General features: G+C 38.4%; 2 protein-coding genes across 2 annotated transcripts in view; both read left to right on the forward strand.

The window, feature by feature from the left end:
* MCM6 (minichromosome maintenance complex component 6) overlaps positions 1-2805 on the forward strand; it is a 46032-nt gene extending 43227 nt beyond the window's left edge. The window contains exon 17 of the mRNA XM_082658396.1: positions 1959-2805. Within this exon, the coding sequence (XP_082514522.1) occupies positions 1959-2075 (117 nt within the window). The 3' untranslated portion in view covers positions 2076-2805. The remainder of the gene's footprint in view (positions 1-1958) is intronic.
* A 9179-nt stretch (positions 2806-11984) lies between these two features.
* Positions 11985-13545, forward strand: part of LCT (lactase) — a gene marked incomplete at both ends in the record, with an annotated part of 50941 nt that continues 49380 nt past the window's right edge. The window contains one exon of the mRNA XM_082657763.1: positions 11985-12624. Within this exon, the coding sequence (XP_082513889.1) occupies positions 11985-12624 (640 nt within the window). The remainder of the gene's footprint in view (positions 12625-13545) is intronic.

Below are 13545 nucleotides of genomic sequence, written 5' to 3' on the forward strand. Positions count from 1 at the left end.
CCCTCACAACTTCTCTCCTTTTATAAGCAAATCCTGTGAGCCTTGCCTTCAGTATCAGTATTCTCTGTTTTCTTCTCACCACCGTCACATCTACCCAAGCCACCGTGCCTGGACCTCCATGGGTGCCTCCTAACTGTCCTCCCTTGCAGTGGCTCTCTGCCCAGCAGCCAGACAGATCTTTTAACAAATCAAATTGTTTTAGTGCCCTTCCTTCTAGTCCTTCTCTCACATTTAGAATAAAATCCAGTCTCCGTACCGTGGCCTGCAGAACCCTACACAAGCAAGCCCCTGCCCACCTCATTCACCTCTTTTCATAGCCTCTTCCCCTTGCCCATTCTGCTTAGTGACACTGTCCTTGTCACTGTTCCTTAGACACACCAAGCATGAAGGCCTTTGTACATGCCCTTTGTTTCTTTGCCCATATTCCATCCTCCATTCTGAGGTCTGCTCAAATGTTACCTTCTCGGAGAAGTTATTCTTGCCTGGCCAGTCAGAAGGGGTGCTGTCACCCCTTTACCCTGCTTTGTTTCTTCATAGTGCTTATCATTGCCTGGCAGTATAGTCTTTATTTAGGTGTTTATTTTGTCTCTCTTGTTAACATGCAAGCACCATGAGGACAGGGACTTTGTTTCTTTAGCCACTGTGTCCCCAGAATCTACAGTGGTGCCTAAGTCATAGAGGGCTCAAATACTTGTTAAATGATTGAATTTTTCTGTTCAAATGGCAGAGATTGCAGTTGACTTCACAATGCTCACTATATAAATATTATAGTTGTCACATATCAGGGTTTGTCATCTGAAAAATTATTTCCCTATAGAACTAGATGAGTCTATGGTTACAGGTGTGGGGGTGTGGGAAGAACTATTCCATTCAAAATTTAATGAATAATATGTATAAAAATAAAGCTGAACTGGGATGGCGTTGTGCTCAGAGTTGTCTATCTAGTTAGTGGTGGGCAATGTGTTTGCATCAGGCCAGCCCTTCCCTCCCTTGTGGCCCTGGGATCAGTGTAAGATAAGATGGTCCATGCAAGAAATCCACATTTGGACACGTTGTGAAATTAACTGATCTAAATTGGGCTTACCTTTTTAAGTTTGACTCACCGCCTGAGCCAACTCAGTACAGAAGACTAAGGAACTTGTACTGTGCTAATCAAATATGCTTCCTGTGAAGGTGTGTTAGTACATAGAGTGAGTGCTTGAAAGTGTCCAATCCCTCTTAGTGGAATTAGTGCTTATACTGTGGGCCTTTTCCACCTTCTTAGGATCACATCACTATTTCCTGAGTTCCTCTGTATGGGCCTTCGGTAGGAGCCTTTCTCATTTGTGGACGTATTAGACTTATAGTTACATCATGGCTTCAAATCTGTCATCAAGTTTATTAAGCCACATGGCATGTTCTGCTTTTTTTAATTAGTTAATAGGTCAGAGGGAAAATTGTTTCATGTTAATTATCTTTAGATTCTACTTCTAACTAAATTATGAATGGATGGTATATAAAAGAGTTCAGTGGCCAATAATTAAAAATTAACATAATATTAAGTGAAATTAAACACTTATCAGAGTGATAAACAGAATCATAAACATACTTATCAGAGGATTTTATACAATTGCATGATTGTAAAATTCATATGTTCTTTTTTGAAGTTATATTTATAAGTAGTTGATATATATGCTAGGGAACCTGATTAAAATCACAACGTCAGTCTTACTGATGTATTTCTTAATTTTTCAAAAGTTTATGATATGAAAAAGTCTATATCCTAATGGGAAGGTGACTTAGCAGAAGCTTGATATTGACTTTAAGATATAGTCCTTTTTCTGAGAGAGTTTCTGGGGGGAAATGAAAGAAAATGTTAGTCACAAATATTCAGAAGAAGGGTCAAGTCCAAGTCCTGTGTATCTTAGCATTCTTATAATACTGCTGGAGAACTGAGGACAAACGTTTGTGTTTCATAGGATCATGTTCTAATTGAGCTCACCCAAGCTGGATTGAAAGGCTCCACAGAAGGAAGTGAGAGCTATGAAGAAGATCCCTACTTAGTAGTTAACCCTAACTACTTGCTTGAAGATTGAGCTATTGAAAGTAACCAGAGAAACTGGCCTTCCACCTCTGGCGTGGAGTCTGGGTGGAGCTCTACTAGCCAGAGAAGTGCTTCTGGGAGTGATGATTCAGGAAGATTTACTCTGAGGAAGAAGAACCAAGTTGATTGCCTCATATGTCACATTCCTTTTATACCAACGCAGGTTTTATCCCTTTGTTTAGTGTGCTTCTTGCCTAAAAAAAGTTGGATTGCAATAGTGTGTCATTTCTATAACTGAGACCTTTGTTTTCATGTGTAGGAAAAGGTCTGTTGTTTTTGTTATGTGGTGTCTTATTGGAGAAATAACATTTTTCAATTGCCAACTACTTTTTTTCACCAAAATAACTTTTTCTGCAGTTGTCTATTGGCTTTATTTCTATTATAAATTATTGCTTCCATTTATTCATGAATATGAGTCTTTCCCTTTTTGCTTGATTCCTGGGGCAAAGGGGTGGAAATACGGCATTATGGTAAACATTTAGGTGTAGGTTCCTGTGAGGAGAGTCCTTATAAGAATTTGTTAGTGTGAAAGCTAAGAGGCCTTGGAGATGACTTTCCAAGGTTAATTCCAGTTCTCTTTGGTTTTTTTTAAAGACAGTTTATGAAAATAAAAAGTTTATTATACTTTTTGCATTACTCTTTAATAACTTTTTTAACTTATATATCCTAAGAGTAAGGTCTCAGAATTATTTTCTAACTGCTTTTTTAAGGGAAATACATTTTTTTTTAAGATTTTTTTTGATGTGGACGACTTTTAAAGTCTTTATTGAATTTGTTACAATATTGCTTCTGTTTTTTCCTTTGGTTTTTTGGCCACGAGGTATGTGGGGTCCTAGCTCCCCAACCAGGGATCAAACCCACACCCCCTGCATTGGAAGGTGAAGTCTTAACCACTGGGCCGCCAGGGGAGTCCCCAATATGTCATTTTCTATATTACAGACCACCCTTAAATTTTATGGCATTTTTCCAGGAAAAGAGTTATTGCTGTTTATGATATTAATAGTCCCTGAGGCTTAGCTTTGATCAGTATGTACATGATGTAGCATTTCCTTTTGCTGCAGCTTTTGACAACAGATGATTCTGGGGCCTGCGGGGCCAGTTGGGGAATGTTTATATGTGGTATTTGAGTTCACTAATACAAACCTCTCTCCACTGGTTTGCGTACAATAGGGTAAGGGAGACTAGAAATGGATAGAGAAGTTGCAGTTAGCAGCTGCAGGGTATAAGCTCCTGTGAAAACTATGTTCCTAGTTAATGGAGGTAGGAGAGCCTGTTGGAATAAGGAAACTTCAGTGTACAGGATCTCAGACTTCCTGTTGAGACAGGAGAGTCTAGGATAAGGCATGGACCAAGGCAGGGACGTTCAGTAACAGGTGATAGGAAGAACAACGAGTAAAAACTCAGAAGACAGCAAGAAAGAGTTCCTTCCATGCACTGATTCCCAACTTGATAAAGAAAATGGGGTGAGGAGGTTCCGAAAAGAGAAACAGCCTGACAGAAATTTGAACTTCAATTTGATCAAATACTGAACCCCGAAGCAAAGTGTGAAGCCCAGGGAAGATGAGTTCCTTAATGGTGAATCTGTCTTCTCCTCCCCAATTCTGTCGTTAGTGAAAGTAGGGGCTCTAAAGCAAAGTGAGGCCATTAATACAACTAAAATCAGTTTTTACCCATCTGAATAAGTGTGCTTACTTTTTCACACACCCCCTTTCTCTACATGTTGTCAGGGAAACGAAGTGGCTAATGGATGATGGAGCATGTATAAGATCTTTATGAAGAAAATTAGATGAGTATTTAGTAAGCAGATGTAACTTCTTTCTGAATAGGACGTCTTAAATATTGTAAGTTGTCAACTGATCCATAAATTTAATGTATTTTCAACCAAATGCCGACAGATGTCCATCAATAAGCAAATGACTACATAAATTGTGATATAGCAATGCTCTGAGTTATGCAAACTAAAATGAGGGAAATGAAGATGTTTGAAATGGAAATATCTCTAGGACACATGGAAAAGAAAATGTGCAAATAAAGCTGTGTAGCACCTAAATATATAAAGCAAGTATTAACAGACATAGACAGCAAATATTAACAGGATAGACAGCAAAACAATAATAGCAGGGAACTTTAGTACCCCACTTTCATCAAAAGGATAGATCATCCAGTCAGATTATCAATAAGGAAGCACTGACCTTAAATAACATGTTTAGACCAGATGGATGTAACAGACATGCAGAACATTCCATCCAAAAGCAACAGAATATAGACTCTTTTCAAGCACACATGGAAAATTCTTCAGGACAGATCATATGTTAGGACACAAAACAAGTCAATACGTTTAAGAAGACTGAAATCAATATCAGGCATCTTTTCTGACCATAATGGTATAAAACTAGAAATCAACTACAAGAAGCCTAAAAATTTCACAAATATGTGGAAATTAAGCAACCTACTGAACAACCAATGGGTCAAAGAAGAAATTTAAAAATAATGAGAAATGAAAATGGAAACAACATACCAAAACTTACGGGATACAGCAAAAACAGTCTAAGAGGGAAGTATATAGGGATAAAAGCCTACATCAAGAAACAAAGATCGCAACCTAACTTGCTATCTCGGGGGGAAAAAAATGAAGCCCAAAGTTAGTAGAAGAAAGGAAAGAGCAATGAAACTTAAGAGCTGGTTTTTTTCTTTTTAAGATAAAATTGATAAAACTTTAGCTAGACTCACAAAAAAAGCCCTCAAAATCAGAAAGGAAAGAGGAGGTGTTACAAGTTGTACCATGGAAATACAAAGAATCAGATGTTACTGTGAATGATTGTTGGCCAACAAATTGGATAGCCTAGAAGTGGACTGCTAGAAACATACCTACCAAGATTGAATCATGATGAAATGTGAAATGTGAGTAGTCTGGTTAGTAGTGAGGAGATTGAATCAATAATCAAAAACCTCCCAACAAAAGTCCAGGACCATATGGCTTCACTGATGACTTCTACCAAACATTTAAAGAATTAATACCAGTCCTTCTCAAACACTTCCAAAAAATCAAAGAGGAGGAACCACTTCCAAATTCATTTTATGAAACCAGCATTACCCTGATACCAAAGCCAGACAAGGACACCTAAAGAAAAGAAAATTATAGGCCAATATCCCTGATGTACAAAATAGATGCAAAAATCCTTAACAAAACTTCAACAGTATGTTAAAATGACCATACAACATGATCAAGTGGGATTATTCCAGGATGCAAGGATGATTCAACATCTGAAAATCAATCAGTGTATTACACCAGTTTAACAAAAAAGGATAAAAATCATGGTCCTCTCCATAGATGGGGAAAAAAGCATTTGGTAAAATTCAACATCCATTTATGATTTTAAAAAACTGTCAACAAATTGAATATAGAGAGAAAGTACCTCAACATAATAAAGGCCATAGAGACTTTCCTGGTGGTCCCCTGGTTAAGACTCTGTGCTCCCATTGCAGGGGGCCCGGGTTCGATCTCTGGTCGGGGAACTAGATCCTGCATGCCACAACTAAAAACGGATCCTGCACACGGCAACAAAGATTCCATGTGCCACAACTAAGACCCAGCATGGCCAAATATTAAGAATAAAGGCCATAAATGGCAAGCCCACAGCTAATCATACTCTTGGGGATGAGACAAGGGTGCCTGCTCTCACCTCTTATTCAATATAGTATTGGAATCCTAGCCAGAGCTAGGAAAGAAAGGCATCGAAATTAAGGAGAAGTAAAATTGTCACTATTTGCAGATGACATGATGTTGCATATAGAAAACCCTAAAGACTCCACCAAAAAACTTAGAATTGATCAATGAATTCAGCAAAATTGCAGCATACTAAATCAATATGCAAAAATCTGCATTTCTATACACTAATAAAAACTACCAGAAAAAGAAATTAAGGAAATAATCCCATTTACAGTTGCATAGTAAGAAAAAACATACCTAGGGATAAATTTAACCAAGGAGGTAAAAGACCTGTACACTGAAAACTATAAGCGTGGTGAAAGAAATTGAAGAAGACACAGATAAATGGAAAGATATTCCGTGCTTACAGATTGGAAGAATTAATATTGTTAAAATGCCCATACTATCCAGAGGAATCTACACATTCAGTGCAATCTCTATCAAAATTTCCATGGCATTTTTCACAGAAATAGAACAGACAATCCTAAGACTTGTATGGAACCACAAAAGACCCAGAATAGCCAAAGCAGTGTTGAGAAAGAATAAAGCTAGAGGTATCATGCTTCCTGATTTCAAGCTGTATTACAAAGGTATAGTAATTAAAACATTATGGTATTGACATTAAAACATACGTATAGATCAGTAGGACAGAATAGAGAACCTAGAAATAAACCCATGTATATATAGTCAGTTAATTTACAACAAAGGAACCAAAAATATACGATAGGGAAAGACGGTCTCTTAAATAAATGGTGTTGGGAAAACTAGATCACTACCTTACACCATACACAAAAGTTAATATGGATTAAAGAGTTGGAGATTAAACCTGAAATCATAAACTTCGTAGAAGAAAACACAGGTGGTAGTTTCCTTGATATCAATCTTGGCAATGATTTTTTGGATTTGACGCTAAAGCAAAGGCAACAAAAGCAAAAATAAATAAATAGGGCTACAACAAACTAAAAAGCTTCTGCACAGCAAAGAAAACCATCAGTCAAATGAAAAAGAATGGGAGAAGATATTTGCAAATACTGTATCTGATAAGGGCTTAATATCCAAAGTATGTAAAGAATTTATACAAGATAACCGTCTAAAATGGGCAGACAATCTGAATAGGCATTTTTCCAAAGAAGATATTCAGATTGCCAACATACATGAAAAGGTGCTCAACATAACTAATCATCAGGGAAATGAAAGTCAAAACCACAATGAGCTATTACATTACACCCATGAGAAAGGCTATTATGAAAAAGGCAAAAAATAACAAGCGTTGGCAAGGATGTGGAGAAAAGAGAACTCTTGTATAATATTGGTGAGAGCCTCTATGGAAAACATAGAGGTTTCCCAAAAAACTAAAAATACAACTACCATATAAATCCAGCAATTCCACTTCTAGGTATTTATCTGAAGAAAATGAAAAAGCTAACTCAAAAGATTGATGCACCCTCATGTTCATTGCCACATTATTTACAATAGCCAAGACATGGAAGCAACCTAAGTGTTCACTGATGGAAGAATGCATAAAATGTATATATATGTACAATCAAGTATTATTCAGCCCTAAAAAGAAGGAAATCTTGTCATTTGTGACAACATGGATGAAACTGGAGGGCATTATGCTAAATGAAATAAGACAGAAAGACAAATAGTGTATAATCTGTGTGGAATCTAAAACATTTTTAGAGTAACTTTTTAATTTATTCATTTTATTTTTTTGGCTATGTTGGGTCTTAGCTGCAGCATGCGGGATCTTTTCGTTGTGACACATGGGCTTCTCTAGTTGTAGTGCACAGGCTTCTCTCTAGTTGTGGTGTGCGGGTTTTCTCTGTCTAATTGTGGCGTGAAGGCTCCAGGGTGTATGGGCTGTGTAGTTTGCGGCATGCAGGCTCTCATGTTGAGGTGCGTGAGCTCAGTAGTTGTGGCGTGTGGGCTTAGTTCCCCTGCAGCATGTGAGATCTTAGTTCCCCGACCAGGGATCAAACCCGTGTCCCTTCATTGGAAGGTGTATTCTTTACCACTGGACTACCAGGGAAGTCCCTAAAAAAATATTTTTAATAAAATAAAAAATGAACTCATAGGTACAAAGGCTAGATTGGTGGTTGCCAGAGGTGGAGGTGGTAGGTGGGTGAAATGGGTGAAAGTGGTCAAAAGGTACAAACTTACAGTTACAAAATAAATGTCATGGGGATGTAATGTACACCATGGTGACTATAGTTAATAACACTCTATTTGAAAGTTGCTAAGAGAGTAGATCTTAAACGTTCTCACCACACACAAGAAAAAAATTTGTATCTATGTGTGGTGATGGATATGTTAACTAGATTTATTGTGGTGATATGTGTGCAGTGTATACAATCATGTTGTACACCTGGAACAAATATAATGTTATATGTCAATTGTATCAATTTTTAAAAATTAATTTTAAAAAGGAAAAATACAAGCTTTTCTTAAAACTTTGTAGAAGAGGCTTTTTAAAACTATGTATAAGCAGAGATGCCATAAGGAAAAAAAATAATAAATTTGACTACACCAAAGTTTAAAAATTAAAAACCAGAGCTACAGATTGGGAAAATGTTTTCTCAACCTATATACGAGAGAAAGGATTAATGTCCAGGAAAAATAAGCTGCAGATGAGAAGAATATACTATATATATGTTTCAATAGCTATATATTTTCTCAGTTTATAATGGGAAAAAGATTATTTCCCAAAATGGATACAGAGCTGATACAAATCAATTTTAAAAATCATTCAAAATTATAAACACACTAATAATTTGATAATATTGTAATAGCATTGGTGGGTTTGTCTGGAATTTGATGTTGTAATGCACTACTGGTAGGAGTATAAATCGGGACACTCCTTTTAGGGAAAAATTTGTCAGTACCATTAGAAGTTAAAATATAACTGACTACCCTATTACCCAGCAATTGTACTCTTCAATATCTTCCCTGAAGAAATAACCTATATATGTATAGAAAAAGGTATATACAATGACATTCATTGTGACATTGTGACACTGAAAATGGAAAATAACCTAAAACCTAATCAACAAATTAATGATTATGCAAGGTCACAAAGTGCAGCTTTCAAAAAGAATAAGATATATCAATATTTGCACAATGTGAAGATCTCCAAGTTGTGCTATATGGTAAAAATACCAGTTGTAGATCAATACTCACATTATAGTACCTCTTATTTTGTAAACTTGTTAGGTAAAAGTATATTCTTTATGTACATACACATGTAATAAATGGTGAATACTTTTTAGGAAGTAGCTGGGATTAGGTATAAGGCAAATGGAACTATTATCTAAATTTTGGGGATATTTATGAGAATGCATTTATTTAATATTTCTATAATTAATATAATATGCTTTTAGAGAGATAACAATGATTATAAACACAGGAATCTGAAAAATGATACATTTATATGAAGCTGTCAGGGCCACCTTGAAAATTCCACTAAGTGAAATAAAACTTTCTATTAAAATGAATATATATATACATTAACAAGACAATTCTAGGAAAAAGAATGATAGAAGAGGCCATGTCCTATCATAAAGTGAAAAGTACTACGCTACACAGGTATAAAAATTGAAATACTGTGGTACTGGCACAGGAATAGATAGACAAGGAGTAGAAAGTCTAGAAACACATATGTCTAGATATATATTTCATTTCTGATAGTTGGCATTTCAAATAGTGGGGAGAGAATGGCCTATTCAATAACCCATTAGAAATTGATAAACCTACCACACAGCACAAACAAAGTTAAAATTCAAGATGGGCTAAAGATCTAAAGATTAGAAACAAGAATATTAAATAATACATTTCACACAAGCTTTCAAAAATATGGTACCAAGTAATGTATTTTGAAGGACACTATAAACCAAATTTTAAAACTAACACTAGAGAGAAATTTTTTTTCTATCACATTTTAATACATGATATCCAAACTCTATTAAGAGTTCTTATATCAATAATAAGTTAATAAAAATGTACAAAGGATATAAAGAAGAAAAACAAGTAGCCAATTAACCTGAAAAGCTACCCCTCTAAACAGAAACAAGTGTCCAAAATATGAAGTTTTATAACAGGTGTGAGCAAACCAGAGAGATTTAGACACACTTCTAACTGTAGGTAGGATTTAAATTTGAAGAAGCCTGTTTTAGAAGACTTTGGATTACAATAAAAATTCCAAATGGGCATGCCATTGAGTCAGCAACTTAATTTCTAAGAATCTATCTTAAAGAAAAGAAATGTGGACAAAGATGTATAACTAAAGATACAGATATTAATTTGCAACATATTAAAATTAAGAACCAACCAGTGTTCAATACGCAAGAGATTAAACTATGGTACAACCTTACTGTGGAATGCTATGCATCTGTTAAAAAGAAGTGGGTCTACATATTCTGGTATAAACAGAGCTCCAAGCACTATTAAGTGAAGGAAAATAAAAAACAACTGAGGAATGCTACATAAGACATAATTCCATATATGTTAAATTATATATTTTAAATGTTATACACATGTATGTTTGCATTATATATATGTAATAATAGCTATCATTCAGTTGCATTGTTCTTAATATGCTAATGAATGACCTCATTTAAATCTCACAACCTATCTGTCACCATTATACAGATGAGGAAGCAGGCATAGAGAAATTTAGTAACTTTCGCCAGATGAGATTTAAACACTGGCATTCCAACTCCTGAACAGCCATTAATATGTACAGAGAAAGGAAACTGGAAGGAAGCACAGTGTTGAAAGTGATTACCCTATGAAGGGAAGGGAAGAGGGGAATTAGTAAGTTTTCATATATATTTCTGTATTGTTTGAATCTTTTACAAAATGTGTTCATCATTTACTTACATATTTTTATTTTATTTTATTTATTTTTAAGATTTTTTATTTATTTATTTTTGGCTGCGTGGGGTCTTAGTTGCGGCACTTGGGATCTTCACTGAGGCATGCAGGATCTTCTGTTGTGGCACGTGGTGTCTTCATTGCGGCTCCCAGGCTTCTCTCTAGTTGTGGCATGCAGGTTTTTTCTCTTCTCTAGTTGTGGTGCACAGGCTCCACGGCACGTGGGCTCTGTAGTTTGTGGCACACGGGCTCTAGACGGGGCGCAAGAGCTCAGTAGTTGTGGCGTGCAGGCTTAGTTGCCCTGTGGCATGTGGGATCATAGTTCCCTGACAAGGGATCAAACCCGTGTCCCCTGCCTTGTAAAGTGGATTCTTTACCACTGAACCACCAGGAAGTCCCTACTTTTTTTTTTTTTTTTTTTTTTATTGGCTGCGTTGGGTCTTTGTTGCTGTGCGCAGGCTTTCTCTACTTGCAGCGAGTGGGGGCTACTGTTCATTGTGGTGTGCAGGCTTCTTATTGTGGTGGCTTCTCTTTTGCGGAGCAAGGGCTCCAGGCGCGGACTCCAATAGTTGTGTCACGCAGGCTCAGTAGTTGTGGCTCACGGGCTCTAGAGCACAGGCTCAGTAGTTGTGGTGCACGGGCTCAGTTGCTCCACTGTGTGTGGGATCTTCCCGGACCAGGGCTCTCACCCATGTCCCCTGCATTGGCAGGCGGATTCTTAACCACTGCGCCACCAGGGAAGTCCCTCTACATGTTTTTTTGTGTGTGTTTTTTTCCCGGTATGTGGGCCTCTCACTGTTGTGGCCTCTCCCGTTGCAGAGCAGAGATTCCAGATGCGCAGGCTCAGCGGCCATGGCGCATGGGCCCAGCCGCTCCGCGGCATGTGGGATCTTCCCGGACCAGGGCACGAACCCGTGTCCCCTGTATTGGCAGGCGGACTCTCAACCACTGCGCCACCAGGGAAGCCCCCCCCGCTACATGTTTTTAAAGGAGAAAAAAAGTTTGGCGAGGAACTCACTTTTGTTCTGCTATGTAAATAAGTTTTAAAATAATTTGTAAGTAAGAAAAAAATGTGGAGAACTTTTTTTCTGCAGACACTTCCCAGGTTCCTTGGCATAAATTGTGTGAGAAGTTTGAGGTTTTTGTGTTATCTCTTATAGTTTTAAATTTTTTTGATGTTACATAGGTGAATCACATACTGATTTTATTATCGTAGATAACCCAGTTACATAGTAAGTGTTTACAGTCACTTAATATTTTACAACCTCAACTGTAGTTATAAAGTAAGTATTCCACATACCTCCTAACAGTTCCTTGAAGATGGAGCTAGTCTGGCATTTAGTCCTTATTGTCCTCCTAAGTTTTTCTTGTTGGGGGTTAGACTGGGAATCTGATAGAAACTTCATTTCAGCTGCTGGTCCTCTAACCAGCGACTTGCTACACAACCTGAGGGGTCCACTGGGAAACCAGGATGCTCCCTTTGTAACAGGAGACAAAGAAATTTATGTTTGTCACCAGCCACTGCCCTCTTTCCTGCCAGAGTACTTTAGCAGTGTTCGTGCCATTATGATCACTCATTACAAAGTATTTCTGCCGTGGGCACAGCTACTCCCAGAAGGAACCTCCAAGAACCCAGACAAGGAAACAGTGCAGTGCTACCGGCAACTCCTTGAGGCCCTCAAGAGTGCTCAGCTTCAGCCCCTGGTGGTCCTGCACCACCAGACCCTTCCTGCCAGCACCGTCCAGAGAACTGAGGCCTTTGCTGATCTCTTTGCTGACTATGCCTCCTTCATCTTCCACTCCTTTGGGGACCTAGTTGAGATCTGGTTCACTTTTAGTGACTTGGAGGAAGTGATAATGGAGCTTCCCCACCAGGAATCAAGATCTTCACGTCTCCAGATCCTCACTGATGCCCACAGAAAAGCCTATGAGATTTTCCATGAAAAATATGCTTCTCAAGGTGAGTACACATGACCCAGGTGGCTGACCCACCGGCAGCCTTCATTACCCACCTTCCTCCACCCTCCTTAAAGCAGGACTCAGCATTTCTTTCCACTTACCTCCAATAGTCCCTTTGGGACTTCCCTGGCAGTCCAGTGGTTAAGACTCCGAGCTTCCACCGCAGGGGGTATGGGTTCAAGCATCCCTGGTCGGGGAAGTAAGATTCCGCATGCCACAAAGCACAGCCTAAAAAAAGTCCCCCATATCTATTTATTAGTGAGAAATTAATACCGTACTGAAGATTTCCCAGTGGAGGTAGGTAGGGGTGGTTTACATTGTACAGTGCCCAGCATTCCCTTTGAAAAATATCTTTTGAGCCCCCTTGCCCAATCTTTTTTTTTTTTTTTAATAAATTTATTTATTTATTTTTGGCTGTGTTGGGTCTTTGTTGCTGTGCACAAGCTTTCTTTAGTTGTGGTGAGTGGGGGCTGCTCTTCGTTGTGGTGCGCGGGCTTCTCATTGTCGTGGCTTCTCGTTGTGGAGCACGGGCTCTAGGCGCGCAGGCTTCAGTAGTTGTGGCACGCGGGCTCAGTAGTTGTGGCTTGTGGGCTCTAGAGCGCAGGCTCAGTAGTTGTAGCGCATGGGCTGAGTTGCTCTGCGGCATGTGGGATCTTCCCAGGCCAGGGCTCGAACCCATGTCCCTTGCATTGGCAGGCAGATTCTTAACCACTGCGCCGCCAGGGAAGTCCCCTTGCCCAATCTTGAGTCTGCACTATCACCGATTATCTTTCTGTCCTCCTTTCTCCAGTCCTGCATCCCTGACTCTTCCTACCATTTCAAGATTGCCCATCCTCTCATCCACCCCGTTTTCTTTTATTTATTTATTTATTTTTATTTTATGTGTGTGTGTGTGTGTGTGTTTCGGTCATGCCCCTCAGCT

This window comes from Grampus griseus (assembly GCF_964374135.1).
Source record: "Grampus griseus genome assembly, chromosome: 7".
NCBI lineage: Eukaryota > Metazoa > Chordata > Mammalia > Artiodactyla > Delphinidae > Grampus > Grampus griseus.